Source organism: Drosophila ananassae, chromosome 3L (genome assembly GCF_017639315.1).
Source record: "Drosophila ananassae strain 14024-0371.13 chromosome 3L, ASM1763931v2, whole genome shotgun sequence".
In the NCBI taxonomy this organism is placed as follows: domain Eukaryota; kingdom Metazoa; phylum Arthropoda; class Insecta; order Diptera; family Drosophilidae; genus Drosophila; species Drosophila ananassae.
Genome location: NC_057929.1, coordinates 15538999 through 15565260, shown reverse-complemented (window position 1 = coordinate 15565260; position 26262 = coordinate 15538999). Strand labels below are relative to the sequence as shown.

General features: G+C 48.6%; 4 protein-coding genes across 11 annotated transcripts; 2 read left to right on the top strand and 2 right to left on the bottom strand.

Moving 5' to 3' along the window:
* Positions 1 to 335: 335 nt before the first annotated feature.
* LOC6494160 (WAS/WASL-interacting protein family member 3) lies at positions 336 to 2543 on the top strand. Of its 3 annotated transcripts, XR_006507274.1 has the most exons (4): positions 336 to 646; positions 708 to 2064; positions 2124 to 2227; positions 2295 to 2543. XR_006507274.1 is itself a non-coding variant. In XM_044715671.1 (3 exons), the coding sequence occupies exons 2-3, from the start codon at positions 773 to 775 to the stop codon at positions 2143 to 2145; spliced, it is 1314 nt and encodes a 437-aa protein (XP_044571606.1). In that variant the 5' UTR covers positions 336 to 646; positions 712 to 772; the 3' UTR covers positions 2146 to 2543. The 3 variants fall into 3 exon arrangements, 2 of the variants coding, with proteins under 2 accessions (XP_044571606.1, XP_001960850.1); XM_044715671.1 differs by having other exon boundaries at positions 712 to 2064; positions 2124 to 2543; XM_001960814.4 differs by having other exon boundaries at positions 2124 to 2543.
* Positions 2544 to 2987: 444 nt separating this feature from the next.
* LOC6496408 lies at positions 2988 to 5787 on the bottom strand. The gene is made up of 4 exons (XM_001960813.4): positions 5570 to 5787; positions 4290 to 4594; positions 3913 to 4233; positions 2988 to 3852 (listed from the first exon to the last, which is right to left on the bottom strand). The coding sequence occupies exons 1-4, from the start codon at positions 5594 to 5596 to the stop codon at positions 3234 to 3236; spliced, it is 1272 nt and encodes a 423-aa protein (XP_001960849.2). The 5' UTR covers positions 5597 to 5787; the 3' UTR covers positions 2988 to 3233.
* A 171-nt stretch (positions 5788 to 5958) lies between these two features.
* Positions 5959 to 15890, bottom strand: LOC6496407 (ubiquitin carboxyl-terminal hydrolase 31). 6 transcript variants are annotated; one of them, XM_044715670.1, is made up of 7 exons: positions 15688 to 15890; positions 14940 to 15421; positions 10696 to 10776; positions 9697 to 9903; positions 7591 to 9640; positions 6723 to 7534; positions 5959 to 6661 (listed from the first exon to the last, which is right to left on the bottom strand). In XM_044715670.1, the coding sequence occupies exons 2-7, from the start codon at positions 15183 to 15185 to the stop codon at positions 6611 to 6613; spliced, it is 3447 nt and encodes a 1148-aa protein (XP_044571605.1). In that variant the 5' UTR covers positions 15186 to 15421; positions 15688 to 15890; the 3' UTR covers positions 5959 to 6610. The 6 variants fall into 6 exon arrangements, with proteins under 6 accessions (XP_044571605.1, XP_032306230.1, XP_001960848.2 ...); XM_032450339.2 differs by having other exon boundaries at positions 14940 to 15293; XM_001960812.4 differs by having other exon boundaries at positions 14940 to 15216.
* A 5464-nt stretch (positions 15891 to 21354) lies between these two features.
* LOC6494161 (segmentation protein even-skipped) lies at positions 21355 to 22884 on the top strand. The gene is made up of 2 exons (XM_001960811.4): positions 21355 to 21644; positions 21714 to 22884. Exons 1-2 carry the CDS (start codon positions 21506 to 21508, stop codon positions 22718 to 22720), a joined length of 1146 nt encoding a protein of 381 aa, XP_001960847.1. The 5' UTR covers positions 21355 to 21505; the 3' UTR covers positions 22721 to 22884.
* The last annotated feature ends 3378 nt before the right edge of the window (positions 22885 to 26262 follow it).

Genomic DNA, 26262 nt, shown 5'->3' with positions numbered 1-26262 from the left:
TAAATTATTAAATTATATTTAAATTTAAATTTAATTAAATTAATTAAAATTAATTAAATTATATTTAGTCGTTAAGAATCTGTGCCAAATTGATCATTATTGGGCGATGAAAATAAATGAAAATGTATGAATTAAAATGTTCTAATCATTCAGCAATTAAAGACGTTGCTTAGCAGTTGACAGTGCGAACTCGGACTTATTTAATGATAAGAAGTGTGCTGATAAGGTACTTCTAATTTAAATATATTTTCATTCATATATTATATAAAATAAATGCTGGGATCTGAACCCTATTAAAAAAACATTTAAGCTTCTCTCAAAAGCAGTCGGGGATTCATTTTCCAGCGAATGAAACTATAAAATTCAAGCAAACCGAGTGCCATTAATGGCAGCAGGATCTATTCAGTACTTCGGGAATTTCCGACGTAGTATTTGAGAAATAAACAACCATCCCTTATCGGGAGCAGAGACTGAAACGAACGTGTCTCTACTTCACCCTCGCCGGGGTGGGTCACTGAGGATCGTCGAGCGTCCGGAGTATATAAGAAAAATACTTATACTTTTCAGTTTCATTGCGCTGGAAGTCGTCGGCGTAAGCGGTTCGTGCGACCTACTCGGATTTTATTTCACAATTTTTGACTTCCTGGTGAGTTAAGGCCCCCTAAAGATACATATGGATCGTCAATAATTCTTTTCTGACTCCGCAGGCAGAGTTTCCTTGAGATACGGAATATTGAGATTATTTTGGGAGAGTACCTAGCGGGAGACGAGGATGTTGCGAATAAGACAAGACCTGCTCATACCTTCCCCCCCGCTGACACCCGGCGATGAAGCCTCGATGCCGCTGCTCACCGACCTCCTGGCCCGCAATGCCCAGGACTTGAACGCACCGCCGGGCTTCGTGCTCTGCATTCCGTGCTACTTGTGCAAGCAGCCCTTTAACGACATAGAGAGCTTCAAGGCCCACCTCACCCAGCATGCGGCGGAGATCCACGCGTGGAATACGGGGAGTGTCCAAAAAACGCAGCCTTACATGCCACCTTACGAGTCAGTCCCGCGGAACCCACACCCGTATCACTTGCCAGTTGCCTTTCCACCAACTCCCTCACCACCAATGGGCCCGATGACCTTGCCTCCCTGTGCGATGCCGTCTCAGCAGGAACAGATGCAACACCCGATGCCGGTACTTACCCAGGTCCCCCTTCGAGCCATGGACATGATGGTTGAGAGAGTAGCTCCAACCATTCCACACCATCACCACCTCCATCCCTGCCCTCCGCCGTGGCTGCGGCAACCACTCCCCAATCAGCCCTATTTCCCTCCAGTGCCACCTCCAATGGAGTACACGATTCCAACGCCCATGCACGCAGAGCCAAGTCATTCACCAGAGCACCCGCCAATCCTGACACCCCAAGCTGTTGAGCTTCAGGAAGAGGAGATTTCCGTCGATGTGGAAGCGCTGTCGGATGCTGTGGAGAAACCCAAGCCCCCAGTCGTCCAAATACTAAAGGACCTACTGAAGAAGAGCTCTGATCAACCGGCAGCTCCCGATCCTGGCGCCACAAAGCAACAGTTCGGGTGCGAGCTGTGCGGGAAGAAACTGAGCTCCCGCCAGGCTCTGAAGTACCATTCGAGAGTGTTCCACCAGATAGAGGACCTGCCCTCGGACCGGATTGGCAGGAACGTGCAGAAGCTGTACAAATGCACCGTCTGCAAGCGGCGCTACAAGCGGCAGTCCTTCCTCAAGCTGCACCTGAAGTACAGCCACGGGATCATCACCCCGCCCAAAGAGGCTGCGGAGCCGGAAAGTTCCACAGTGGATTGTGAAGCACCACCCGCCGCGGAAAAGAGCGCCTCGCCCCCAGCCCACGAGCCTGGCCGCAAGGAGATCTGGAGCACCAGACTGTACAACGCGGTGGCGGCGGCACAGTACCAGCCTGCCAGCGAGCCGGCGGCAAAGTACTTGAGTGCGCCACGTCAGCACCCAGCCAGAACCGATTCCGGAGATACTTCTGCGACGCAGCCGAAGCGAATCTACCCGATGCGATCGCCGTTTTTCAATCCGTAGGTTAAGCCTCGCTTATCAGCCTTACATTATTCTCACTTTTCTATATTCCATTTAGCGATCTCTGGCTAGATCTTTAGCTGTGCTCTTAGAGGAGGAGCGGGAGTCCCAAGTACGCTCTAGAAGACTATTCAATATTCCGACGGAAAATCACTGGGTTGTGTAAGCAGCAAGACGCAAGGCGGCCGAGCTGGACATTAATTTTACGGTTATTTAAAAATATATTAAGGAAATTCAATACTCTTCCAAGACTGAAGAACGAGAAGGCCATAAAAATGTGGAGGAATTACTTGAGACCATTTTTACGGACTCAGCAGTTTGGATTTCGTGTGAAATAAGAACCATAAGCGGAACATTTCTGGATACAAACAAATTTTAACAAACTTAAGTGCTAAAGTGCTGGGGTGGGATTGAAAACCCCGATTTTGGAAAACGAAAAATAAACGGAAAATAAACGGCTGTTTTTTCAGCAATCATATTCCGAGTGCAGGTACTGGAGATTAAAAAAAAGACTGCGGGTCTTTGCACTTTGGGTCGATAAGGACGTCCCGTCGACACTCAAACATCAGATGTGTCTTATCTCCTTTTTCTTGAAGGTCCTTTTATTTTTGACATATTTATAGCCCTGGTTAGGACCTTGGGTTATTTTTAACTATCCTTTTTGGTGAATGTCCTTGTAGACCTTACTTTTGAAAGGACTTCTCCTGGGACCTTTAACTCCCTACTCAACCGATCTGGAACTAAGGCCGGTTACAGCTAGGCTATATTCTGTTCCCGGTTCGAAAACGGTAGAACTGGTCTCTTGGGCCTTAAAATCACCTCCCAAACCCGACTTGCACGACAGGTTTCTGTGGCTTTTGGAGAATCTCTTTCAGCTTCATACAAATCCACCAGTAAATTAAAAAGACCCTGGAGAGGGAGCTTATTTTCTATAAAAATATATAATTAGCAGAAAATGCGCTGGGCTTAGTCAGTCGAGAAAAGGGGCTTGTTGCCTAGATTATATAATGTATCCGTTAAAAGTATTTGGTATTGTGTATCGGCATTTGAACCACAAACTCTGCGCAATCCACGGGCCATCCCAGGATCACTAGAATGAGCGCTTCCTCATAAAACTATAGAATAAACTTAGGCTAATGTCCGGCAGATTCTGGAGCAGATACTCCGCTTACAAATCGGCCACCGACTTGCGGCGCACGTACTTGGCAAAGTAGTCCGGACGCCAGCACTTGCAGGAGCCGGGAATTAGGAACCAGTCGTAGTACAGGCGCACCTGGAAGCAGCCCAGCTCGTCGTGCCCGTCGCAGTGAGCATCCGTGGGTGGCGCAGATGCGCCGGAGGAGGTGCCGTCGGAGGCAGTTGCCACACCGGCGCGCTTCTGAAGGTACTGCTGGTAGGCCTGGAAGTCCTGTACCGAGGGGGCCTGCGTGGTGGTGGAGGTGGAGGGCACTGTGTCCTCTGCATTGGGGTAGAAGATCTCCGCCACTAGCAGACTGACCCAGCGCGGCGAGGACAGACAGCCACCATCCAGGTAATGGCATCGGGCTTGGATGCAGCGGGTGACCTCCACGGTCTGCGTGAAGTATCCTTCGTAGGGAATCTGCACCACGTAGCGCCAGGCTCCTTGGTAGTTCTTGGCGAACACTGGAGTGGCGTACTCCACCTTGGCGGGACAGGGCGTCGGCGGACCCTCGTACCGGATGGGTCCCACCTCCTCTCGCCGTTCAGCTGTGGGAGCGGCCGCAGACGACGAGTCTCCCTGGATGGCCCTGTACAGGGTGCAGAATCTGCGGAGGAATAAGCCATGTTATGGTCTTAGAAGGGGTTGTTTCCAATCCTAAACTTACACTCCTCCGCCATCACAGAACTTCCGTGGCTTCCGTTCCTCTGCAGCTCTACGTTGTTCCCTCTGCTTGTGGTGAGACTGGTCCTCCTCATCCAGGGCAGGATCGAAGTAGCTGTACTCATTGGACTCCACTCCATCGGGGAGACTGCGTCGGACTCGCGTGGACCCTCCCGAAGGATAAGGGCGATCGATGTTGTTGCTGTCCAACTGCTCGACGGGATCATCTCGTATGATCTGGGTGACCTTCGGCAGAGTGTCATCGGCCTTCAGAACCGGGAGGGTCTTTGAGAGAAACTTCAGGGTTTGGTTGCGAATGAGCTCGCTGTTGGGGAAACACAGACTTTAATCCAGGATACCTAGAAATCAAAAAATACTTACAAGGGATAGGGCTCTCCGAGAACGTTCTGACCCAGCGGGTTCTTGGGTATCTGACCCTTGTTCAGGTCACCGCAGATGTTGTGGACGGAAACGGCGGACTTCTTGCCGGCAGCCACCTCCTTGCAGTCCGCATTCACGTAGGTGTACGGCGGAGGTCTCACCTTGGGGGGTACGGCATTGGGGGACTCGACGAAGGCGTAGTAGCCTTCGGGCGGCTGCTCCTCTCCGTACTCCGATGCGGAGTGAGACTGCTGCTGTGGCTGGGAGAAACCCAAGTGGGCCAGCAGCAGAAAGCTAAGAATTTTCTAAGATGTAGACACAAAAAGCAAGATCTGTCAGGGCATATCCGTAAAATTAATTGCCCCGACCAGAGGCGGCATGAATGGCCCGGCTTTGTCCCAAGAAATAAGATACTTTTCGTACAGACGTATTTTTTGTGTTTGGCGAAAGCGCGAAAGCCGTGACGACTGGCGGACTGGAAGATAAACAAACGCAACAACTTTTGCATCTTTCTCCGTATTCACTTGACCATTAATTGTTTGAGGGAACTTTCCCTGAAATTCTGGGCAGCTGACCAACGAAATCAAAAGTACGCAGTGGCGAGGAATTCAGGTCAAGCTGGTGGGCATTGTTTTTGTGGGCGGATGCAGTGGCAGATGCTGTGGAATTTCTCTTGCCCCGGAGACGGTGACGGAGATGGTGGCGACATGGTTCACAGCGCAATTTGAATACGGTGATGGCGATGGCGATGGCGACGGTTGACGGCAAGGGAAATTGGGTCAGTGACGGTAGCGGCCTGAGGTCTTTTGTTCTTTTTTTCTCCCCTTCTAATGGGCTAAAAACCAGTTTGCCCTGCGAGAGAGTATTTGGAAGAAGAAACACCTCCAAGAAGGAGGTAACTGGGCCCAATTTGCATAGGTAAATATTGATAGCCCAATTGCGGATTAGCAACAAAAGCGAAAGAACCTGCCCAGTGCCAAGTATGGCTTAGAACCAGATTCCAGCTTAGACTTGGTGTGGTGCCTCATCGCTCGGAAATAAATGTGCCACACGCAACTAACGGGAAAGTTGCTCGGCACCCGGCCAGAATCCCAGATCCCAGAGTCCACAAGCGAAACGGTGCTCCACTGTTAGTTTAATTCATTAGCATGCTCCAGAATCGGAGCGCAGTAACAGTAATCGCCGCAAACGCAAACGCAAACTCTAAGGCATTATTGCAAAACAAAAGACTTGGGCAACGAACTTGACTCGCAGTTAGCACACCTGTAATTATGACATACCAGTAGAAGCCGATAATCCATTTCCATTTCCGCTCCTCTGCTCTTCCTTATCTTGGCTTGGCGTGGCTTGGGTTCTTGGTATCGGGTTTTGGGGTGTTCCTCCTCGTTGGCGATCCGCAGTTGAACCAGACTCTTCAGGTGCACACACTGAACTGAGACTGGCGGTGGATCGTTGCAGACATTGAACCTCCGCTGGGGCCAGTGCTGGATCTGCTTTATAGCCCCGCCAGCGGAGAAGAGCGACAAAGAATAGTGCCAAGAAAGTAGAAGAAAAGAAAGCCATGTAAACTTGTCCGAAAGAGCGAGTCGAACATGAAGACAATTCCCAAAAGAAGGCATACTTTCAGGCAGAGCCCGGTAAAAAGTACGCCTGTAAAAACAAAACCCGGTTTTGAATCCAACAACTTCACGTATATTTATGAATTTCATGAACATCACACACCTAAATAAAGTTCTTCATTCTATTTAAACTCGTTAGTTCATCAACTTGAAGCTTCCAGAATCGTATAGCAGAGATGTATTGGAAAATAGTAAGTTAATGTTGAAATCAAATCGTTATAGTAATCCGTCGTTAAAGAGCATAATAGATTGCAGTTTGAAACTTGGTTTCGTGTACAAAAATTCTAAACATAGGCATGCCAAGCACTTCATTGTTTCGTCGAAATTGGCTTTGAGGACTATACAAGAAGTTAAACAAAAATAAATAATAATCTTTACCGGCTGGTAACTCCGCAGGTGAATGGTGTCAAATAATAAAATAAAGTTAACTTGCTTCATCGATCATCAAATAAATAAAGTTGGGCTTATTCCTTCTACTCAAGTTTCCGCCTCAAGTGTCAAACTTAATGCCATATTGCAAATATCATACATATGAGTATACATCTTAAAGTAAACAGATTTGTATAACATCTTAATCGCGGCTTACAAATATCATATAAAGTAAACTTTAGGCTTATGGCTATAGTGCGTTTGTGTGTCTTCTGGTTTCTGGTTTCGGGTTTTCCGATTTCTGTTTTCGTCTGCATCTCAATTTTCCTTCATTTAATTCTTCGGAGAAACGGTGATGAGTTTGTGGGGCGTTAAGGGCGATATCTGTAAAAGAAATATGATTATTAATAAACATGAAATACAATATAAACACTCTCCAGCTTACCCAGAGCGATCTGCCCATGTACGAGTCATCGTCGTCCTCCATTAGGTCCGACGCGTGGTGATTCTGTTGGTCAATGAACAGCAGAGTGTCCTTGCTGCAAGTGTTGGCCGAGTTCCGGAGCAGGGAGGACAATGTCTCCGTGTAGTTTGAGCTCGTGGAGAAGGAGTGGCGCAGACTCAAGCTTGCAGCCGCCGCCGCATGCTGCTGCTGTTGGTGGGTGGCACTCTCCTCGGCCGACACACTGCTCCTGGACCCGTTCCAGTTGTGGTTGTGCAGCTGAACATGCCGCGAAATCTGTGAGCCCGATAGCGGAGGAGTTCCGTTGAATAGCGAAGCGGTGGCGGTCATATGACCGTTGAACTTCCTGTGCAGCGTGGACGCCGCAGTGACCGACGTACTCAGCGATCTTGGCGATGATCGCGAAGAACCTGAGCTCTCCAACGATGAGGAGGATGAGGTGGTGTGCCCGTTGGTTTTAACCGTCTCAGCAGCGGGCATTCCCTCATCTGGGACTACGGTCATGTCTGTGGCTTCTGCCTGCGGGGGGCAAGGAGACTTGCCCTCCTGTTCCTCTTCCGCTAGCTCCGTGCAGTTCTCGTCCATGGCAAAAATGAGAGTCGCCTCCTCGCCAAGTGTCAGGCCTTCATCATCGGCAGTTGTAGTGGAGGCTGGTACCGGCAGAGACCCATTGCTTTCCTCACTGAGACCACTGCCATCCACATCGGCGTCGGCATAAGCTAGTTCCTCCGCGCCAAGCAGCTCGTGAGGGGGCGACTTCTCTATCGTAACCACCTCTTCTGGTGCGTCAGTAACTACAAAAGAGAATAGAGTTAGTAACACTTCACAACCTAAAAGATAATCCACTTACCTTCCATCTTCTCGTTGCAAATGTTGGGTATGTCCACTGGTTTGGACTGTGCCACCGCCTTCTCTGCCACCTTGCTGGCTTCCTCCAGCTTGACCGCCTCCTTCTCCCGTCCCGTCGTCGAGGACGCGGACGAGGATGAACTGGCGGGTGCTAAGCGGGACACCCAGTGATCTCCCGAGTTGGAGCTAGAGCCGGAGCACTCGCCGGCGTCCACGCTGCGTCGCTGGTAGAAGAGCATGTACGCCTCGTTGTTGATGATGTCCTCCTCGATGGCGTCCTCCGGCACCTTGCTGACGCGCTGGTCATCAAACTTGTACCACTGCCGGTCGTAGGGGTTCTTGCACGCGGCCGTGTAGTGTCCGGTCTCCAAAGTGTCCCCCTGGTGGTAGCACACGGCATACAAGTCATAGCGCGTGTCCTTTGACTCGCTGCGAGAGTTCAGGGTGGAGGAGCGCGATTCCCCGGTCTTGGCACGCTTCCACGGATTGGCCGAGCCCAGACTGAGTCCCAACCCATTGGAGCTGCTGGCACTTTCGTGCACGCCGCGCGCCAAGTGAGGGGACATGTCGAAGGCGGTGAGAGGAAACTTGACCATCGTGGTCAGCTTCGCGGCCTGCGGTCCCTTTGACTGGTGCTGACGGAAGCGCTTGAAGTGCACCACCAGAATGTCCGGCAGCGACCACAGACCCAGCGTCTTCACCACGGGCAAGTACTGCTGGCAGTGGGGGCACCGCCAGGCGTCCTCGGCGCTCAGGGTCTCCGCCTTGGTGTAGTGCTCCAGGCACTGTTCCAGGGTCAGCGCTGCCGTAACCCCTGACTTGCTGGCACTCAGCCGCGCCACGCTTTCGTGCTCCACCACATCGTCCGGCTCCTTGCTGGCGAGGAAGTACTCCTCAGGCGAGCTCCACTCCAGAAGAAGCTTGATGTGCTGCGGCCCCGCCTCGGCGGACAGCACGGACAGCGCCAAGTCGATCATCTCCGTGAGCAGCGGATGCTCCACCTGCTCCAGGTAGGTGTCCGGGTCGGCGGAGGGGTCCTGCAGCCGGATGCGGAACATCTCGGACGGCGGCGTGGCGTAGGAGAACACCTCTGGCTTCAACAGGAGCGTCATTTCGCGCAGCATTCTTTTCTGCAGCTCCTGGTAGGAGCAGTCGCGCGGCGCCTTCATACTGAAGGGGGCTCCGAAACGAGCCACGTCCTTGCCGTCCTTCGCTCTGTACACATTGGCCACTAGGAGGAGCAGGTCTGCCTGCGCTGGGACTGAAGCTGGGGCTGGGGCAGGGGCAGCCGCCGCTGCACTATCGCCGCTTCCAGCCGCCTTTGGCACGGGGGTCGCCTCGGGGACTTCGATGCAGTAGATGTTCTCGTTGCTGGCGACAGTCTCCACGGGCTGGGAGTCGAAGAAGACGCGCGTGAATCCCTCGGCGTTCAGGTCGACCAGCACCATGCACGACCCCTCGATGCCGGTGTCCGTCTGCAGCTGCTCTCGCAGAGCCACGATAGGTGATCCGGCCGGGACGCGCAGGCCCATCTTCACCTGGCGCGGCACCTTCTTTATGTAGACGACCGTGACGAAGATGGTCAGCTGGGTGAGCTGTGGGAGCTGCACGGAGATGCAGTGAAAGGGGTCGAAGGTGTTCGATTGCTTGTCGCAGCGCGGGCAGGTCAACGAGGAGCGGAACTGGGCTTGGAACACGGCCTGGACGAAGCTGTTGTTGCACCGTATGTGGTTGGCCAGGGTCTCCGCGGCGATGACCTCGTCGGAGCGGCCGTAGGAATTCTTCAAGCTCTTGTAGCGCCTCTTGCTGGCCGTGTTCAGGTCCTCATGCACCTTGTCCAGCAGCCAGAACAGAAACTCCTGGGCGTCGTGCTGCGTGGAGCTGCGGAACTGCGTTCCATATCTGTCCACCACGGCCTTGAAGCTGGTGCTGTGGTCGCTCTCGTTCTTGCAGGTCCACAGTGCCTTCAGGACATTGGCCAGTTGTTCGGTGAGTTCCCCCTTGGTGCCAAACTTTCGGGAATTGATTTTGTTTCGTCGCTTCAGGTCGACCTGGTAATCAGAATATATTAGATGGGTTTTCTGAGAATAGGGTAAAGTATCCTCACCTTGTATTGGTCCAGGACAAAGTACTCTGCAAGGATGTCCGTGTGGCTGAGGCATTGCAGGACCGCGTTCATAAAGCAAGTGTTTCCATGGTTCTTCAGGCCCATCACTCCCGGCGTCTGGTCCGCCGGCCATTGGTAGCCTCCGATGGGAGGCACGCGCTCCAGGCTGCCGCCTCCTCCAGTGTTTGAGGATGAGGGCTTGTTGGCCTTTTGGGGGAAATAGAAGAGAGGTATGAATTGCAAGCCAAAAATGAGAGGAGAGATGGGCAATCTTGTTCTATAATATCAACCATCATGTTGGTTTTAAATCAAATATTGATAGGAATTGTGTTAATTGGGGTCCAATCGTCTGGAAAATTTGCGAGTTTAAGGTCGATAATGAGTTGGTACAATAGTGGAGGGCATAATGGGCACTCTGGAGGTGTGTCTGGCTGCTCTTCCGAGAGATCTCATGAAGAGACTTCCAAATTAAATTACATAAAAGCAGTAATGGTGCAGCTCCGGCAAGTGCCTTTAATGGCTTTGGTTGCACTGAGTTGGTCCATAAAATGTGGGTTTGTGGATGATGAAATGGGCAGCCACCAGTAGCCACTAGCTAGTGGGCCTATTTCCGAGGGGAAGGCTGACCCCTTCGAGGGTTGAGGAAATGCAAAATTCAGTCACAGCTACAGCCACAGCGGATGAGTAATCCGAATGGGTAACGTCATCGTTCGGCAATCAGTGTCGGACAAAAAATATGAAACAACGAGCCGGAGTATAATGAGTTCAATAGAGACAAATAAGTGGGGGAAATAAAAAAAAGAAGCGCGAACTAAAGCCGGTTTTTTGAAAGCGAAAACCCACGCAACCCACGAACTGGTAGACCAATACCGACCGAATTGGCCAAAGGAAATAAATCTTTGTGTGGGATTAGCTGGGATTGGGACTAGGGCTTGGGTGGTGATCATGACATTGTGGAGTGAGTGTTGTATAGGACCCCTGATTAGGTGGAGTAGATACCTCTTTTCTGCGCCAGCATCCGGTATAGAAAGGCACGATTTCTATGAAGGCGATGCGATCCGAGTACGAGTTATCCGCCGACTGGAAGATGCAGCATTTAGGGGCAAGAGAGAGAGAGATAGATGTTGAAAGATTTTAGAGTTGGGAGCTATTCAGTGCTGACCTAATCCCTCACAGAGCTGGAGACACAACAGCCTCCATTTCCCCTGCCTGGAATTGCTTCTGGGCTGGCTAATTGAGCCAGAAATGGCGCGGCATAGAACGAAACTGGTCACTGGCCACTGGCCACTAGCCACTTGTCTCAATTTGCGACGACAATCATCATCATCATCATCATCATCGTCGGCGTCGTCGTCATTATTATTTATAAATTTAAGAACATTTCTCTGGATTTAGTGGGCCTTTCGTCGCCAGGCCCAGTGGCTTCAAATGCTATTTCTTTTCATATCAAGTGTCCAGTCTCCAGTGGCCAGCGCCTCGCATTTCTTCCTCCCATAAGGTCCCCCTCTAATGCCTCCTGCCTACTGCCCGGCGCTTTGTTTACTTTCTCGCATTATTCTGTTTAACTCGATGGATCGAATTTATCGTGCCCTCGTCTCGAATTCTTGTCCCGTCCCGTCCCATCCCGGCCAGCAAAAATTCCACTCCGTGTTTTTATGCGGCCAGAGCTCTTTGGAGATAAGCCAGTGGGGGGAGGGACTAGAGAGCCAAGAGGTATTCTCCCGCGCCAGATAACTTATTAATATTGCAGCGCACTCGAGTATTTGTTCAACTTTTTACGTAAGATCGCAGTAGGTGCATGAGATAGCTGGTGGATGGTATCTGGCTACTTCTGTTACGTTTACGTTTTATTAAATAATTGTAAATAATTGAAGATAATTGCGGCGCTGTCATGGCATTGCTAATGATCTCAGATCTTGGCTGGGGCATGAATGGGCCTCAGAGATCTCTCTAAGATCTAGAGAGGTCTTGGGCTCTAAGACCTGTCTAGTGGAGCGTATTTATTAATGGAATCTCGACCAGCCAAAGACTATTTTTAGAACACTATCGCTATAGACTATTTCGCCAAATCACCTTCAGTTCCAAGCACTCGCAACACGTGACACCTCTGGGATTGGAAAAGCATGACGCGGACGTAGCCATAAACAATGAGGTTCATGGCATGATGTCGGAGATTTATGAACCGGCTGCGAGACTGGCAAACATTGGACCATGTTTATGCCTTTATACCCCCCTCCCAGACACGTAACGCTATCTGGCCGAATCCCCGTAATTAGATATCATTCTGGTCCGGGATCTGGTTATATAACAGCGGGCAGTTGCCACTCCGAGGGGCTCGATCAAGTGGAAAGAACTGTGGAGAGAGCCTCTGTCAAGGTTGCACCCACAACCTACGCTCTAATCAGACCACCTCGCTGCGCACACATTGCTTATCAGGTAAGGGATGGAGGTGGAGGTGCTCGTGGAGGCCCCTCGTACAGGTACAGTGCGCGACTCGCCTGTAGGGCGACACATGGCTTTGTCTGCTAATTGAAAGTGTGATAGTTATCCCCATGACCCGCACTGTCAGCTCTATACCCTATGACTCCTGTCAACCTTATCTAATATCCACCATTTGGATCGAACGAACACGTAGCTCCCTCCCGACAGGGTCGAACCGCTTGACTTCCGAAGTCCGTTGAAAAATTTGCACTTTCCAGCAGAGCGGCGAATAAATTTACATTCGGCTCATATTTTCAGCCTCATTCAGCGACATTCTATTAACATCATGAGCATTACATCATTCTACACTACACTTATGTGTATCACTCCACACCGGATCTACAACAGAGCCAGCGAGTAACGCCCAATTAGGCAGACTAGGTGCTAAAAAAAAAATGCTTTTTGGGAAAATTGTTTAAAAATTTGTTAAAAAATTATGTTCTCTGGGTTTGACAGAGATCTGTAGGGGATCCACAAATACTTTAAGCTATTCCTCTCAAGAATCGGTTGAAAACTGACAAAGATATAGACATTCTACTGGGCCACATATGGACATTCTGGATTTTGCCAAAAAAAATTCAAAAAAATATGGTGCGAAAATGTTGTTCCAGGATTTTAATGGAAAATGATGGGGAATTGATTCACAAATCGTTCAAGCTATTCCTTTCAAGAATCAGATGTAGAATGGCTAAGATATAGTCATCATAAGGGGCAATATCTAGAAATCATGCATTTAACAAGGGGTACCTTTAAAAATATGTGAAAAAAATTGTTAAAAAATATTGTTCTCAGGTTTTGATAGAGATCTGTGGAGAATTGATCCAAAAATTGTATAAGGTATTCCTTTTAAGGATCGGATGGATATTGGCCAAGTTATAGACTTGGGAAGAGGCCATATATGAAAGTCCTGGACTGTACAAGGTGTTCCCCCAAGAAAACTGAAACAAAAAGTATCCAAAGCTATAGTAATACCCTAAAATAGTAACACCCTTTGCCGAGTGGAAAGAAAGATTGTATTTGAACGTGCCAGGCAGGCGGGCGGGCCACGGCATGGAAGCACAGAAATAAACGCTGGCTAAAAATTCAGAAAACATTCTTTCAATTAGTTTGATCTCAATTGATTTTACCTTGAAAGCGTATTCAGCCCGGGGCTGGGGGCGGAAGAAAGCGAGAAACGTGCGAGGCTGGTCGAGCGGCGAAAACAATTGTGAAAAAAAGGCACATTAGACAATAATTCGCACAGTTGTACAACAGCGAGGGGAAAAGTTACGTGTGAGCCGAATGGGCCGTGTGGGCCGGAAACACGGGCGTACAAAAGCAAAGAGTAGGAACCTAGGCCTTAGGCCCTCTTGAATATCATAGAAAATCAGCAAATAAAAGCGAAAAGGCGGAAGGAGAGGGCCGCTTACGTACTAATCTGGCCATCAACAAGTGCAACAACCAGCGAATAGGCATCTTTCTGGCTTCTAGAACTTATAGATCTCTATAGAAGAGGGAGTACCTGGTATTTGGTCTTCAAATCAAACCAAAAAATCACTTGTTTACAATGAAGTAATAGCCTCCAATTACCACACAATCTCATACCAGAAATACTATTAGTACTACTGGCCATATCTCAATAGCTAGTTTTCATTGAGCTTTCCCCGTTCTTCCCCCAATCCGGGTCCGAGTCCGAGTCTGAATGAAATTAAGTTTCTGCTATCGTTCTGGAATGCGAAGCGCCAAAAGGTCAACTGCACTGGCTGTAAGGTTGCGATCTCTACAATTAATCAAATACCATATCGCTAATAGAAGAATGCAATGGATGGCACACTTTTCAGCCTCCTTGTTGGAGGCCCAACTCTGCCCCTCTGGCTAGGTCCTCGGACGCTGTCTCGCTCCAGCAGCGCACGACCCGAAAAACACTCCACCGAAACCGCCGCTGCTTCTAGTTTTTGTTTGTATTTGTTTGTTTATTGTAGCGCGAACACACTGTTTGAACAATTGCTGTCTGCGAAACAAAAGGCGCACACCTACACCCCCCAGTTACAGGTCGACGCCGAATCGAAACAACAAAAATTATGATGATAATGAGACGGCAATTGTTGAAAATAAAATTAATTTCCATGAGCCCAGTGCTTCAGCTTCAGCTACTCTTCGGGAAAGTGTAGGCCAGTGTATTTATAGTTCGGTAAACAAAGGCCTTTTTATCCAAGGAATGCGACTGTGCGCAGATATTCCGAACAAAGAAGGCCTGCCCGCCAGGCAGCACATCCGCACATATCATGCCCGTGGATTAGCATTCCCAACTCCCTGGACTCCCACTGGAGTCCACTCCTCTTATCACTCGGACCCGCGAAAGTGACTCAGCACGGGCGGGAAAACAAAAGGGAAGCAAAACAACAACTCCCGAACCCAACGTGGCCCTATGGAGGGCGGGGAGGGTCTAAGGTCCCACAACTTTCGAACAAAAGCAGCGAAACGGTGCCATATGTGCGGCATTGGAGGGACAAAGAGCGGAGCCAGATGCACCGCTCACGATTCCTTCCACAAATAGTCATCGTGGGGCGACACCCCACTCCTGATAAGAGGGCTTTTGTGGAGCACCGATAACGTAGTAGACCAGAGTTTAGAAATAGGGGACTCTGCTTCGGATGACTACTAAACGAAAAATGAATAATTAATCACTTTTGAGACTCATTTATTGAAGGAACTTTCTTAAAAACTAATATTTTTATTATTTATTTATTTTCTTAAAAAAAACACACTCTTAGAAGCCTTACCGTTGTCAGATGCTGAGTGATTCGATTGAGAAACTTCCTAAACGAGGAGCGCCGCAGGACTCGTGCCCTCTTGTTGTTGTTGCTGTCCTGGGCGGGGGGTCCTCGGCCGCCTCGGCAGGACGAAATGGCCGTATGGCTGCCACGTCGCTCCTCGTTATCATGGCCAGATCCGGATCCGGACAGGGAGGCGGCAGCCCCGGACGAGGTCTTGAACTTGCGCGACCAGCGGAAGGGATTGCGTGGCATGGAGAAGGCGCGCTTGATTTTTTTGGCGGCACTTGATTTTTAAAAAACAAAAATTTTCATCTCTCTTAAAAAATTCTCTTTTTTCTAAGAGCCAAATAAAATTTCAAGCTGAATAAAAAAAAAAACAAAAATTTTCATCTCTCAAATTTTTTTCTCTCAAAAAAAATTCTCTCTTTTCTGCAGAGCCCTCGAAATGTGGCAACGCCAAAAAGCGCCCTCTCCAGAGGCTTCAAGATCTGGCAACCCGAATGAGGGGAAAAAAGGAGGAAATTTTTTTTAGTTATAAAATTTTAGCAAGCTAAAAAAAATAATTGTTATTTTCTACTTTTTTCCGCCTTAAATTTGTGCAATACGATTTGTTGTATCGCGCGTTAAATTATGCTACCGTGTCTGATTGGAGGTCTGTTTAATTTTGAGGTCTTTTCGGTAGGGCGCAGTCTGTGTGCATGCTCTTTTTCGCCCGTTTGGGTGTGTTGGGGAGCCTCAGACGGAATAAACAAACCAGAAGTTTCGGAAATACAACTGCACGAGCTTCACAGGCTGCACATGTCACGGGCACGGAGTAGCGCTTAGTTTTAATGGGATTTCGACCGTTTTCGGAATTTAATTTGTGTTTATTTTGCTTCTATTCCGCGTTTTTACTGTTTTAGTGTTTATGTCGGGTCTAGGGATGTCGAAAATATATCAGCCTATCGATAAATCGATTTCGCTTGGAGAAAAATACTACTACTTCAGTATTATATCGATTAGCTTATCTGGCGATTGGTATTTTCCTGTTATCGATAGTTCCGCCATTACCGGTTGAAATCCCACTATTACCGGTTTGAATTTACGCGCCCTCTGTGGGAACAAGTTTGAAACCATGTCCCGCGTATGAGTGAAAATTTTAAATTCTGTTTAAGTGGCGCCACGGTGGGTGGAATGATGGAAGATTTTGAAACAAAAATAAATTATTTTCAAAAACTCAAGATTCTATATTTATTCCGAATTTAGTAAAAATATACATATCCAACGCAGGAAAAGGAAAATCTGCTGTAAAAAATACTTTTAGCAAAAAGCCGTCAAACAAATTTAGAAGCCTTACATTCCTTATTTTAATATCCTGTTTTAATTAAGTTTTTAGGATTTAATTTTATATATTACTGTATTCCTCATTTTACTATATTAGTAGTACTTATTTGTAATATTAAAAAAATGAATTTCTATATGCTCATTCCGGAACAAAAATTAGCACGTCCTCAATGCAGATAAACGCATCCTTAGAACCACCTCCTTTCCTGCCCCCCCTGGCGGTCCCGTCGACCAATTAGTGCTGCAGTAGGCATTTCGAATCCGTGCCCACAAATCGTCTAATCCGCTGCCACTGCCTGCCTGGCAGCCGGAGAATCCTGCCTAAATGTTGACAAATACAACACCTACGATACAAATAAAATTGCTACAGAAGTACCACCTAAAAACGAGAACCAAGCGGAACGACTTAATTTTCACAAATTTACAAAAAAAGGGAATGGAAATGGAAATGGAAACAGAAATAGGAACAAGAACCGAAAACGCCGCCGCCACTGAAGCTGTGGGTTCTGGTCCTGCCGAGCGAGTCCAACGCGGAGCAGAGGATCCCGATATGTAGGTCCTGGGTCGAAGTAGCCAGTGTCCTGCAGCTCACTCGAAACCGCCACTCACCGTAGCTAATTGCCGGTCAATAAAGAGAGAAGAAGGAATTCTTTCGAAACAAGACGCTTCCTACGCATCCTGGATCGGTCTCTCCGTTTCAGATACATTCCGGGCAACCAAAATATTATGGTGTGCCCCGCTGTTCGTGCACCGTCAGCGCGAATTTGCTGCGGTGAGTCGATGCTGTTTTCTTGTCCTTTTTTCCTACTCTTGGCCCGGCTCTCAGTGTCCTGTCGTCGATGGTTTCTGTGATTTGACATGTCTGTTAGCAGGATGCCCGCTGACCCTGAGTCCTGAGATCTTAGGCCTCTGTGTTCCACTTTGATGTGATTCGTCAGTGCGGTGGAATCTGGCTACCGACGACCTCTCCTTGTTGCCCCTGCCGTATCTAGCGTATCCTGCTGTACACAGCTGCCCCCTACCAAGTCCTTTGACGGTGCAGTTTGCGGCTTTCCAGCAGCGTTTGTTGGCGAATCTGTCCCAGGGTCCTGCTGCTCCTTCACATGAACCCCGATTCGTCATAGATTGGATTGAATTGCCTCGGAGACCGCAATGCGCTGTATTTATAGTAAATGTGTCCGATTGATTTTCTTTTACTCGAATGGCACTCTCAGGACCTCTTGCCCCACCTCTCACAAGCATCTAAGAGATACATTGAATCTATGAGATGCATATATAAGATACAAAGGGAAACCTCTAGCTAGTGTTTGTGTATTATAATTTATATATGTTTTAATAATTAAATTATCATAATTAAGGCTAATAATAAAACTATTTGAAAAACAAATTTATTAATAGTCCTTGCTCTTCTTAGTTCCCACTCCAATATCCTTCGCCGCCCGACAAACCATTTTTTTTTTTGTAAAAAAGAAACCGCTAATCATTGAGCCTCACAATGGCAGGACAATCGCTCACCTAATTATTCGTCCTGATTGTCGCTGCCCAGGACTCACGGCTCGTGTAGACTTTTTGTGGCCTCTTTTTGTTTTTGAAAAAAAGCGAGCCAATTTTTTTCTTTCTGGGCCACTTTGTTGCTCTTTTTATGAGTTTTTTCCATTGTCATTTTTTGAACGACCCTCGATCCCGGGCAGTGCCTACGCTACAAACCTCCTAATTACAGCAATTGCCCCGGTCCTTGCCCCGGGTCACACAGGACATGCGTACGGACAGGGGCGAGGGTTTATTGCGCGCTCGCATTTCCACTAAAAATTGGACCGAGGCAAAAAAAAAAAAATTCCTAGGCCCGGAAGATCCGGACGCGCCTTTTTATTGGTGCACCTTCGACGGAACCGCAGGACAACACACACACACAGGGGACAAGGATCTATAAGGTCGTCGTGTCGTGGCTGGAAAATGTAGTGCGCTGCTTTTAGAAAACTAGATCAGTTTTTTGTTCTATTTGCTCGATTTTTGTGCTCTGCTTCGCTTTATGGTTTATGGTCCTCGCTTTTCCATTTCCCAGTTCCATTGTTGTACAAAATTATGGTCTATATGCAGATTTTTATGTCCCGGGACGGTGATCTAGTTCGCGGAACGACCAATGTCCTGCCGCGAGTGGTCCTCTATTTTTGGGTATTAGGAAAGTAGATCAAGTTTTTTGTTTTCATTGTTTGATTTTTTCGCTGCGCTAGTTTTTTTCCCAGAACCCCGGGAACTGCTCTAATTTTTTAATTCTTCACGGCTTTTCGTAGAGTGCTCCTGAAAAAAATATATCTTACAAGGTTAGCGTTCTACTTACCTGTTAATTATGGGAGTTCTACCTTTAGGGATCTTAGGGATCTAGCATCACCTTCAATGGCATTCGTATTATATGGAACTATTGAACGAAATATTTAAAATATTATAGTACTCTTCCTCGAGGAAAAATATTATTTTACTCGAGTCATAAAAATCTGAAACTTTTGGATAACAACATATATATATTTTTGTTTATTTATTAGATAGAGACTATACCTAAATTTATACTATATAAATATAAAAACTATATATTTTATTTAGTTTTTATTACCAGGAAATCATATAGAAGTTTATGCTTTTTTTACAAATTTTATCATAAAACTTTTATGTATTTTTAAGTGTTGGCCTATTTTAGGAATGATTTTACTACCAATTTGTGTTTTTTGGCCAAAATACTTAAATTAATTAACTGATTTAAACAATTTGTGAGGCTCATGGATGACAGAGACCCCTTCTAATGCCTCACAATCATCATAAATTGTTGCCATTTTTGGCGTAATCGTTTTATTACACAAATTACTCAATCATCAATCATAATTCCGTTTGCCGTTTTCCGTTTTTATTGCCAATTTTTGCACTGCCTCTGCCTCTTTGGCCCTTTTTGGCAAGCAAGTCCTTCGGAAGGACCTATGCTTCGTTTGGCACTTCTATTGCGCGGACAATTCCATTCCATTAGTGTGCGATCGCCATTTACTTCCCATGATGACGATGACGGACGATAATCAGCGAGATCGGCGCTTTGTAAAGGCAGTATGTGCAATAAACCGAGTATTCCGGGTATTCGGCCAAGACGAAGGGAAAAATGCGAAAGTGTTCGCGGATCGCATCGGTCCAGAGACACCTAGGGTGGTCAGGTACCCGTACCCGTACCCATACCCGTCACTTTCGCCCATAAAGGGTATTTACTGTCGCTTAACCCAGCAGCCCATCGCGGAGAGAGTCAAAGACAATGGCTCCGGAGGTGCTGCACAATAGGCAAGGTTGTTGGTTGCGGCCAGGGTAGGGTTCAGGGTTCTGGGTTCGGGCCTGGCTTGGTCAAGAAGGCTTGTAGCTGGGCCTTTTCCAGGTCACTGTATATGCCCCAGTGGTAGGTAGGTGAGGTAGTGAGTGGCAGGACTCTGCCTCAGCGAGTTAATGCCAATGCAAATTGCGGCGCAATATAACCCAATAATTTTAACTATGTCAACTCGCAAGGATATGCAAGGATGCAAGTTAGCCGTAACCGGACAATGGTGAAAGGTTGCTTGCTGGGTTCCAGGCCATGTTAATCCCTTTTCCATCATCCAGATTATTAGTCAATTTTCAATATGCGCGACCCAGTTTCATTTTCATTTTCAGTTTCAGTTTGAGCCTGCCCTTTCGGATTTCACTTTTGCAGTGTCCTGGTTCCAGTTACCGGTTACCATGTTACCAGGTTACCAGTTTCGAGTTAGATTTTATTGCAGCATCTTGAACAATCGACTCGAAGTTTGGTATTTGGTAACACGCTGGGTGCCCTTCTCTCTGACTTTCAATTGAACCGAATTAAATGGAATTCCTTGGCCAGACAAACCAGAAAACCAGAAACGGGGTTGCAGAGTCAGAGTCAGGGCTTTCCGCTAGCTTGTTTGTTTGTTTGCTCGGATTAGCCTTAAGGCTTGACTTGGTCCTGGCCCAGGTTCCAATCCAGAGTCCCAAGCCTTCGCTGATTTCATTAGAAAGTTATAAAAACACATAATAATGACGTCGAAGGATTACGGGCCAGGCAGGCCAATTAACGGACTACGGCGGACCGGGTTATTTTTTTGCGCGGACTTAACCCTAATCTGCCAGCTCAGCCCTTTTTGAGCCGCTCCGTCGGCAGGTAGCTACCATCAACCACCCACTCCTCCACTGGCCGCCCCACTCGCCCCCAGAAATGGCATCTTTTTGGTACAGTTGCTCCTCCGGTCCGCTCGTCGTGATTATATCATCATAATAAATGCTTCGCCGAAACCGAAACCCAAAACTTTTCAAATTTAGTTCCAGAGCATTCATTTCTCCCCCGAAACAGCGCTGCCATTATCCCACAAAACAAAATGGTTTTGGGGCGAGGTCCATCCCGAGGGTGGTCCCGGGATGAATAAACTTTGCAGCTCCCAGTGTGGGACTGTTAAACGTGCGGCATAATATTAAGACTTCATAAAAGCGCAAATAATTTGCTGGCCGACTCCGGATCGATAAATATATGTACTCCGCCTCGGATATGTACTGAGGATGCTCCCGTAGAGCAGCAGCCAGAAGCCAGCATCCAGCAGCCACCGCCCGTACGGCAGCATTATGCCATATCATTCTTGATGAAGCCGATAAAATCCCATTATTAAGGGGGCCCGCCCGTCCCGCTCACTCGTGGAGGGTCCACCGCCTGCGGACAGGCGAGACAAAAGATTCGCTCATCCGCTATGAATACCAAAATACTCTCTCTTTTCGCCAGCTCCTGGCTCCTTTCTCCAGGCTGGCCTCTCCACCCCACCCCCACCCCGGCCACCGTTGTTCCAGCCTCGTAATTGCTGCTGAGCAGAGGCTCTTCCTTTTCCTGTGTGGGTCAGGGAGAGCTCCATGCTGAGCGCCTTCGCCTCAGCTCCTCGCAGACGTCTTTGTTCCAGTCTCGTAATTGCCTCTCAGCACCACAGCATCTCAGCATCCCAGCGTCTCTCTCTGCCTGCCATCTCGCTCTTGCCGGCCGTCGATTGGCTGCCTGCCGACACGGCAGCCATTGCTAAGGTCGGCCTGCAGACCTCTCGCAGGTATAAAAGCGGGCGGGGGTGGCTGGGAGAGGCACACTCGAACTGTGACCGCCGCACAGTCAACACATCCGCCTTTTCCAAAAGCAACTCGAACTCTTCCGAACCGAACCGAACCGATCTCTGAATTTCCGCCGCCACCGCCTAAAGATGCACGGATACCGAACCTACAACATGGAGAGCCACCATGCACACCACGACAGCAGCCCCGTCGACCAGAAGCCCCTGGTTGTGGACCTTCTGGCCACCCAGTACGGAAAGCCCCAGACTCCTCCGCCTTCCCCAAATGGTAGGTTTTAAAAATTAAAAATTTTTAATTGAATGGCTTACTTACTGAACTCTTCTTCTCTTCATTCAGAATGCCTCTCCAGTCCGGACAACTCCCTCAATGGCAGCCGCGGCTCGGAGATCCCAGCCGATCCCTCCGTCCGCCGCTACCGCACCGCCTTCACCCGCGACCAGTTGGCCCGTCTCGAGAAGGAGTTCTACAAGGAGAACTATGTCTCCCGGCCCCGCCGCTGCGAACTGGCCGCCCAGCTGAATCTCCCCGAGAGCACCATCAAGGTCTGGTTCCAGAACCGCCGCATGAAGGACAAGCGCCAGAGAATCGCCGTAGCCTGGCCCTACGCCGCCGTCTACTCGGATCCCGCTTTCGCCGCTTCCATCCTGCAAGCGGCCGCCAATAGCGTGGGAATGCCCTACCCCCCCTATGCTCCAGCCGCTGCTGCTGCCGCCGCCGCCGCCGCTGCTGCTGCCACCAACCCGATGCTGCCCATGTCGATGCCGGCCATGCCCGCCATGCCAGCGATGCCCCCGATGCCCGGACACCATGCCGCCGGCCATGCGCCCTCGCCCTACGGCCAGTACCGCTATGCCCCGTACCACATTCCGACTGCCCAGCGCCCAGTGCCCGCTCATCCCGCCGCTGGCCCTCATATGCATCCGCACATGATGGGTACCAGTGCCGCCGCCGCCGCAGCCGTCGCCAGTTCCTCGTCCTACTCCGGCGGCTTGTTGGGAGCCGGTCTGCCGTCGGCCTCCATCTACTCCGGACTGAGTGTGCCTAAGACCCAGACACCTCCCCTGGATCTGCAGTCGTCCTCCTCCCCACACTCCTCGACGCTGTCCCTGTCGCCCGTCGGCTCGGATCACGCCAAGATGTTTGAACGCAGCCCCGCTCCAGCTGCCGCTTCTTCCGTTCCTGCTCCCGCTCTCCTGACCACCACCAGCCCGCTGCCCGCTCCCGGTCTACTGATGCCGAGCTCCAAGCGCCCCGCCTCCGACATGTCACCCCCGTCGCCGACCACCACGGTGATTGCGGAGCCCAAGCCGAAGCTCTTCAAGCCCTACAAGACTGAGGCGTAAGGACCTGCTCCAAATCCTATTCTTGTTACCGATCCCGCGACTCCCCAAAGATTGTACAAACTAGGCTTAGTCGAAACCTCCTCTTATTTATTCCTACGAATTGTAAAATATTGTAAAGTAGCACCATTTAGTGTTAATTAAGCTAAACTACGAAAATAAAAACAAAATTTAAAAAATAATTACAATTCTTGCAACTACCTGGTAGGGTCCTGGGCGGGGAGGGAGCTACCTGCCTTTTATAGACCTGGCTGCTTGGATTAGCGCTGGAGAAACCTACAACGACAGCTGTGCTGCCATGACATTTTATATAGTCTTTCAGTCCTGTAGAGGGACACTCGGAGAATGTCCTTCGGAGTCGGGCCACCCACAACCAGGGTCACAGCATGCACCAGCGGGGGCAGGAAAGCAGGATCCACGGGGTGTGGCACAAGCCAATGGCTTATTAATGCGATTCGGGGCAAATCGAAATGCACTGCCGTGATAGAAGGATGAGTGTCCTGCTGGTAGGCAGGACCTTGGCCCACTCCCTGCCACGCGTCCTGGGCGAATTCAATTGCAGTGTCCTCGGATTGGTCTCGACCAATTAATTGTCACCTCACCCGTTGCGTTGGAACGGGTCCTGCGAGCATGTCCCTGGCCGTATGTTCGCTCAAAACGATTGTCATAATTGAGAAATCAGCAAGGATAATATGTGCAGGAGCGCAGGAGCGACAAGTCAAATTCCTATTTAATTACCAGAGAAAACATGTGTTTCGATTGCCTGCCTTCCTGGCTTCCTGGCAGCTAAAAAGGCTGTCAATTGTTCATAATCCCGCACATAAAAAACGAGATTCAGCAAAAAGGATACGCCTGTGAAGCTACACTGAGAGAAACAGGCTACATTAAACTTTATTTAAGGGATTAAAGAAATAAAAATAAAAGAGTGAAATAAATTTAAAATCTAAATAATGAAATGTGTGTAAGTTGTATGTTTTAGTTTTAGAATCCTTTCTTTAAAGTCCTTAAAGTCCTTGTGTTTTATCTCCCAGTGCTTGTGAGATAAATAGATACCGAACCACCCCTAATTCCGTCTGTATCTGTATCTATATCTAATTGAGCGAGAGCTGGTATCAAAACATGTTTTGACACTTGCCAGGCGAGGCATAAAAAATGGTCCTTGAAGTACCAGGACACCCCTTTCTTCGCTCCCTTCGGGGGATGTGCGATGCACACAAGTGGCAGCATTTTATGATTTGATAATAAAGATACGCAGATACCCAGGGGAACGCCCCGGAACGGAGGATATAGTAAATTAAAAAGTAGCAAACCAGGAAAATCTCTGCCAGGACGCGCCAATTGGTTTGTCGGGCGGCCGACTCTGACTCTGACTCGGGGGCAGGTTGATAATTAATCATGTGGGGATTAGGGATTAGCCGTGTTTGAAATGCGGCCATCATCAAGTTGTTTATTGGAAAATTATGCGACGAGCTGCCGAAATGGGCAACAAGAGGATTAAATCCTTCCAGCCGGCAGCTGGGAGCACAACTCCCCCAAAAATATGATTCAGCGGCAGCTGGGATTGGGATGATTTCGGAATAAGTTCGATATTATTATCAATTAGGTGTGCGTTTCTAATTCGGTATTGTCTCTGACTCTCAGAGGCTCTGTTTATGGCGGTTATGGAGGCAATCACTGGTCCATCCAATAGATACGGAGAGCAATGAATGGCTACCACTTCATGGGAAGTTCTCCCACGTTCCCCGAAACAAAAAACAAGATACAATGGATTATTGAACAACCACAGCCCAAGGCTCTACGCCTCTACTCCGCCGATGTGCAAACAAAATTAAGTTTTATTGGGGCGTGATGAGTGGAGAATGGGTGCGATTTCTGTTTGAGAGTCTCAGATCGGTTTAGGTCTCAGATTTCTTTAATAGTGAATTAGCACCTCGGCTCTGTCTTCCACCAGAGCCGTTTATGGCCACCAACCTCTTGCTCTTTGCTTTCCCAGCTCCTCCGATCCATCTGGCGAGCCGACAAAAGGCAGCTTTTGTGGCCAAGATTTGGCCTCCTTCGTCTTCTCCGTCGATTTATGAGCTACGAATTTCACACTAACTGTCAATGAATATAAAGTGATCATCAGAGAGGAGGTTGGACTTGCCAGAGCCCACTCCCGGAGTGTTTACTGCTAAGAGCCAGAGTTACGGCAAGATCTGAGATTGACTTTTTGCTGGAATGAGAGGCTTTGCAGCTTCGATGAATAAACATCTTTGTAAAATGATGATGCCAGCACTGAAATAATTTCACACATTTCTCGCACACACAGCTCCCCGAAATATATATGCCATGCTAGCTATTTTCGCAATGTATCTACATGTGTAGCCGATGTATCCATGGGATACATTGGCCAATTTGCACGCTGTCCATTAACGGGCCATGCGCCATTTATCGGATCGGATCGGCCGGCGGACAGACCGATTCCTCATAATTTTCATGGATATTAACAAACTGATAATCGCGACAATCAAATGAGGGCGATGTTGTGCCAACATTTCCATACCAGCCATACCAGCCAAGAACCATACCACAAGGGGGTGGGTGAATCAATGGCAATTGGTCAGGCTTCAGGCTTCACTGTAAATGGACAATAAAATCGAATCAATTGCCCCTGATGGATGCTGCGGCTGTCCGAGGGAGATGGGCGGAGGAGCTACGAGGGGTCAGGGCCATAAATCTGCTGGCCAGATAATGAAACTAGAATGATTGCGGCAATCACTGGTGTGGCTGGGACTGCGCATGTCCTGGATACATGTCCTAAAGCGGAGCACCTAGCTATAGATACCTACAGGATACATAGCAGGGCCTGTACATTATGTGTTTTTGTGGAGACACTCGCATTTGCCTTCCTGAAACTGGTGTTTCGGTTTCGCAGTCTTTCAGATCCTGCGCACGATGTGTCAACTTTATTGCGGTTTGACTTTCCAGCTCTGTAGCCCGAAGCTGTGTCCTGAATCCCCTGGGCAGTCCCCTGAGTCCTGCGACCATTCCGATTCCCATTTTTCGCCCATGATTTATAATTCTTGTTTTTTTTCGCGTTATTTTTTTACGGGGCCATTTAATGGCCATCGTCAGGACAGTCCACAGTACCTTCTCGGCATCCTGCTCTGGTGTCTTTAAGCCTCCGCTGGTGCGACGGAGAGGGTCGGAGAGTCCTGTTCACAATCCGCGCACTGATTCTAAAAAATGGAATAATTTTTTTCTCGAATTTCTGGGCGCGCCTGCGAGCAGGACTCTTTGTTAGCCGAGCGTCCCTTGTCCTTTTTTGCAATAGTCCTTTTTTGCCGTCGAGAGTGTTACCTAGGCCGGTGGTTTATGGCCAAGATGATACTTGGTCGTTCCGTTTTTTAGGCCATAAAAATTAGGCAGCATAAAAAAACTGCATTGGAATTCTAGTTCTAGTTTCAGATTTTTAGGTTTCCAGCCCGGCGAAAATTTCGCATTTCGCGGAATTCGGAAGCGGAACAGATCCCGATCCTGTCCTGACCGAAATAAAAAAGGCATGA

What these genes read in the sequence shown, in the direction of transcription:
- LOC6494160 (XM_044715671.1), top strand. Translation starts at nt 773, where the DNA reads ATGTTGCGAATAAGACAAGACCTGCTCATACCTTCCCCCCCGCTGACA. An exon ending in CGATCGCCGTTTTTCAATCC is followed by an intron (nt 2,065 to 2,123) that starts GTAGGTTAAGCC and finishes TATTCCATTTAG; the next exon opens with CGATCTCTGGCTAGATCTTT.
- LOC6496408 (XM_001960813.4), bottom strand. Translation starts at nt 5,596, where the DNA reads ATGGAAATGGATTATCGGCTTCTACTG. An exon ending in TGGATTATCGGCTTCTACTG is followed by an intron (nt 4,595 to 5,569) that starts GTATGTCATAAT and finishes TCTACATCTTAG; the next exon opens with AAAATTCTTAGCTTTCTGCT. An exon ending in CTCGGAGAGCCCTATCCCTT is followed by an intron (nt 4,234 to 4,289) that starts GTAAGTATTTTT and finishes TTTCCCCAACAG; the next exon opens with CGAGCTCATTCGCAACCAAA.
- LOC6496407 (XM_044715669.1), bottom strand. Translation starts at nt 15,185, where the DNA reads ATGCCACGCAATCCCTTCCGCTGGTCGCGCAAGTTCAAGACCTCGTCC. An exon ending in TCACTCAGCATCTGACAACG is followed by an intron (nt 10,777 to 14,939) that starts GTAAGGCTTCTA and finishes TGCATCTTCCAG; the next exon opens with TCGGCGGATAACTCGTACTC. An exon ending in ACATGGGCAGATCGCTCTGG is followed by an intron (nt 6,662 to 6,722) that starts GTAAGCTGGAGA and finishes TTTCTTTTACAG; the next exon opens with ATATCGCCCTTAACGCCCCA.
- LOC6494161 (XM_001960811.4), top strand. Translation starts at nt 21,506, where the DNA reads ATGCACGGATACCGAACCTACAACATGGAGAGCCACCATGCACACCAC. An exon ending in TCCTCCGCCTTCCCCAAATG is followed by an intron (nt 21,645 to 21,713) that starts GTAGGTTTTAAA and finishes CTCTTCATTCAG; the next exon opens with AATGCCTCTCCAGTCCGGAC.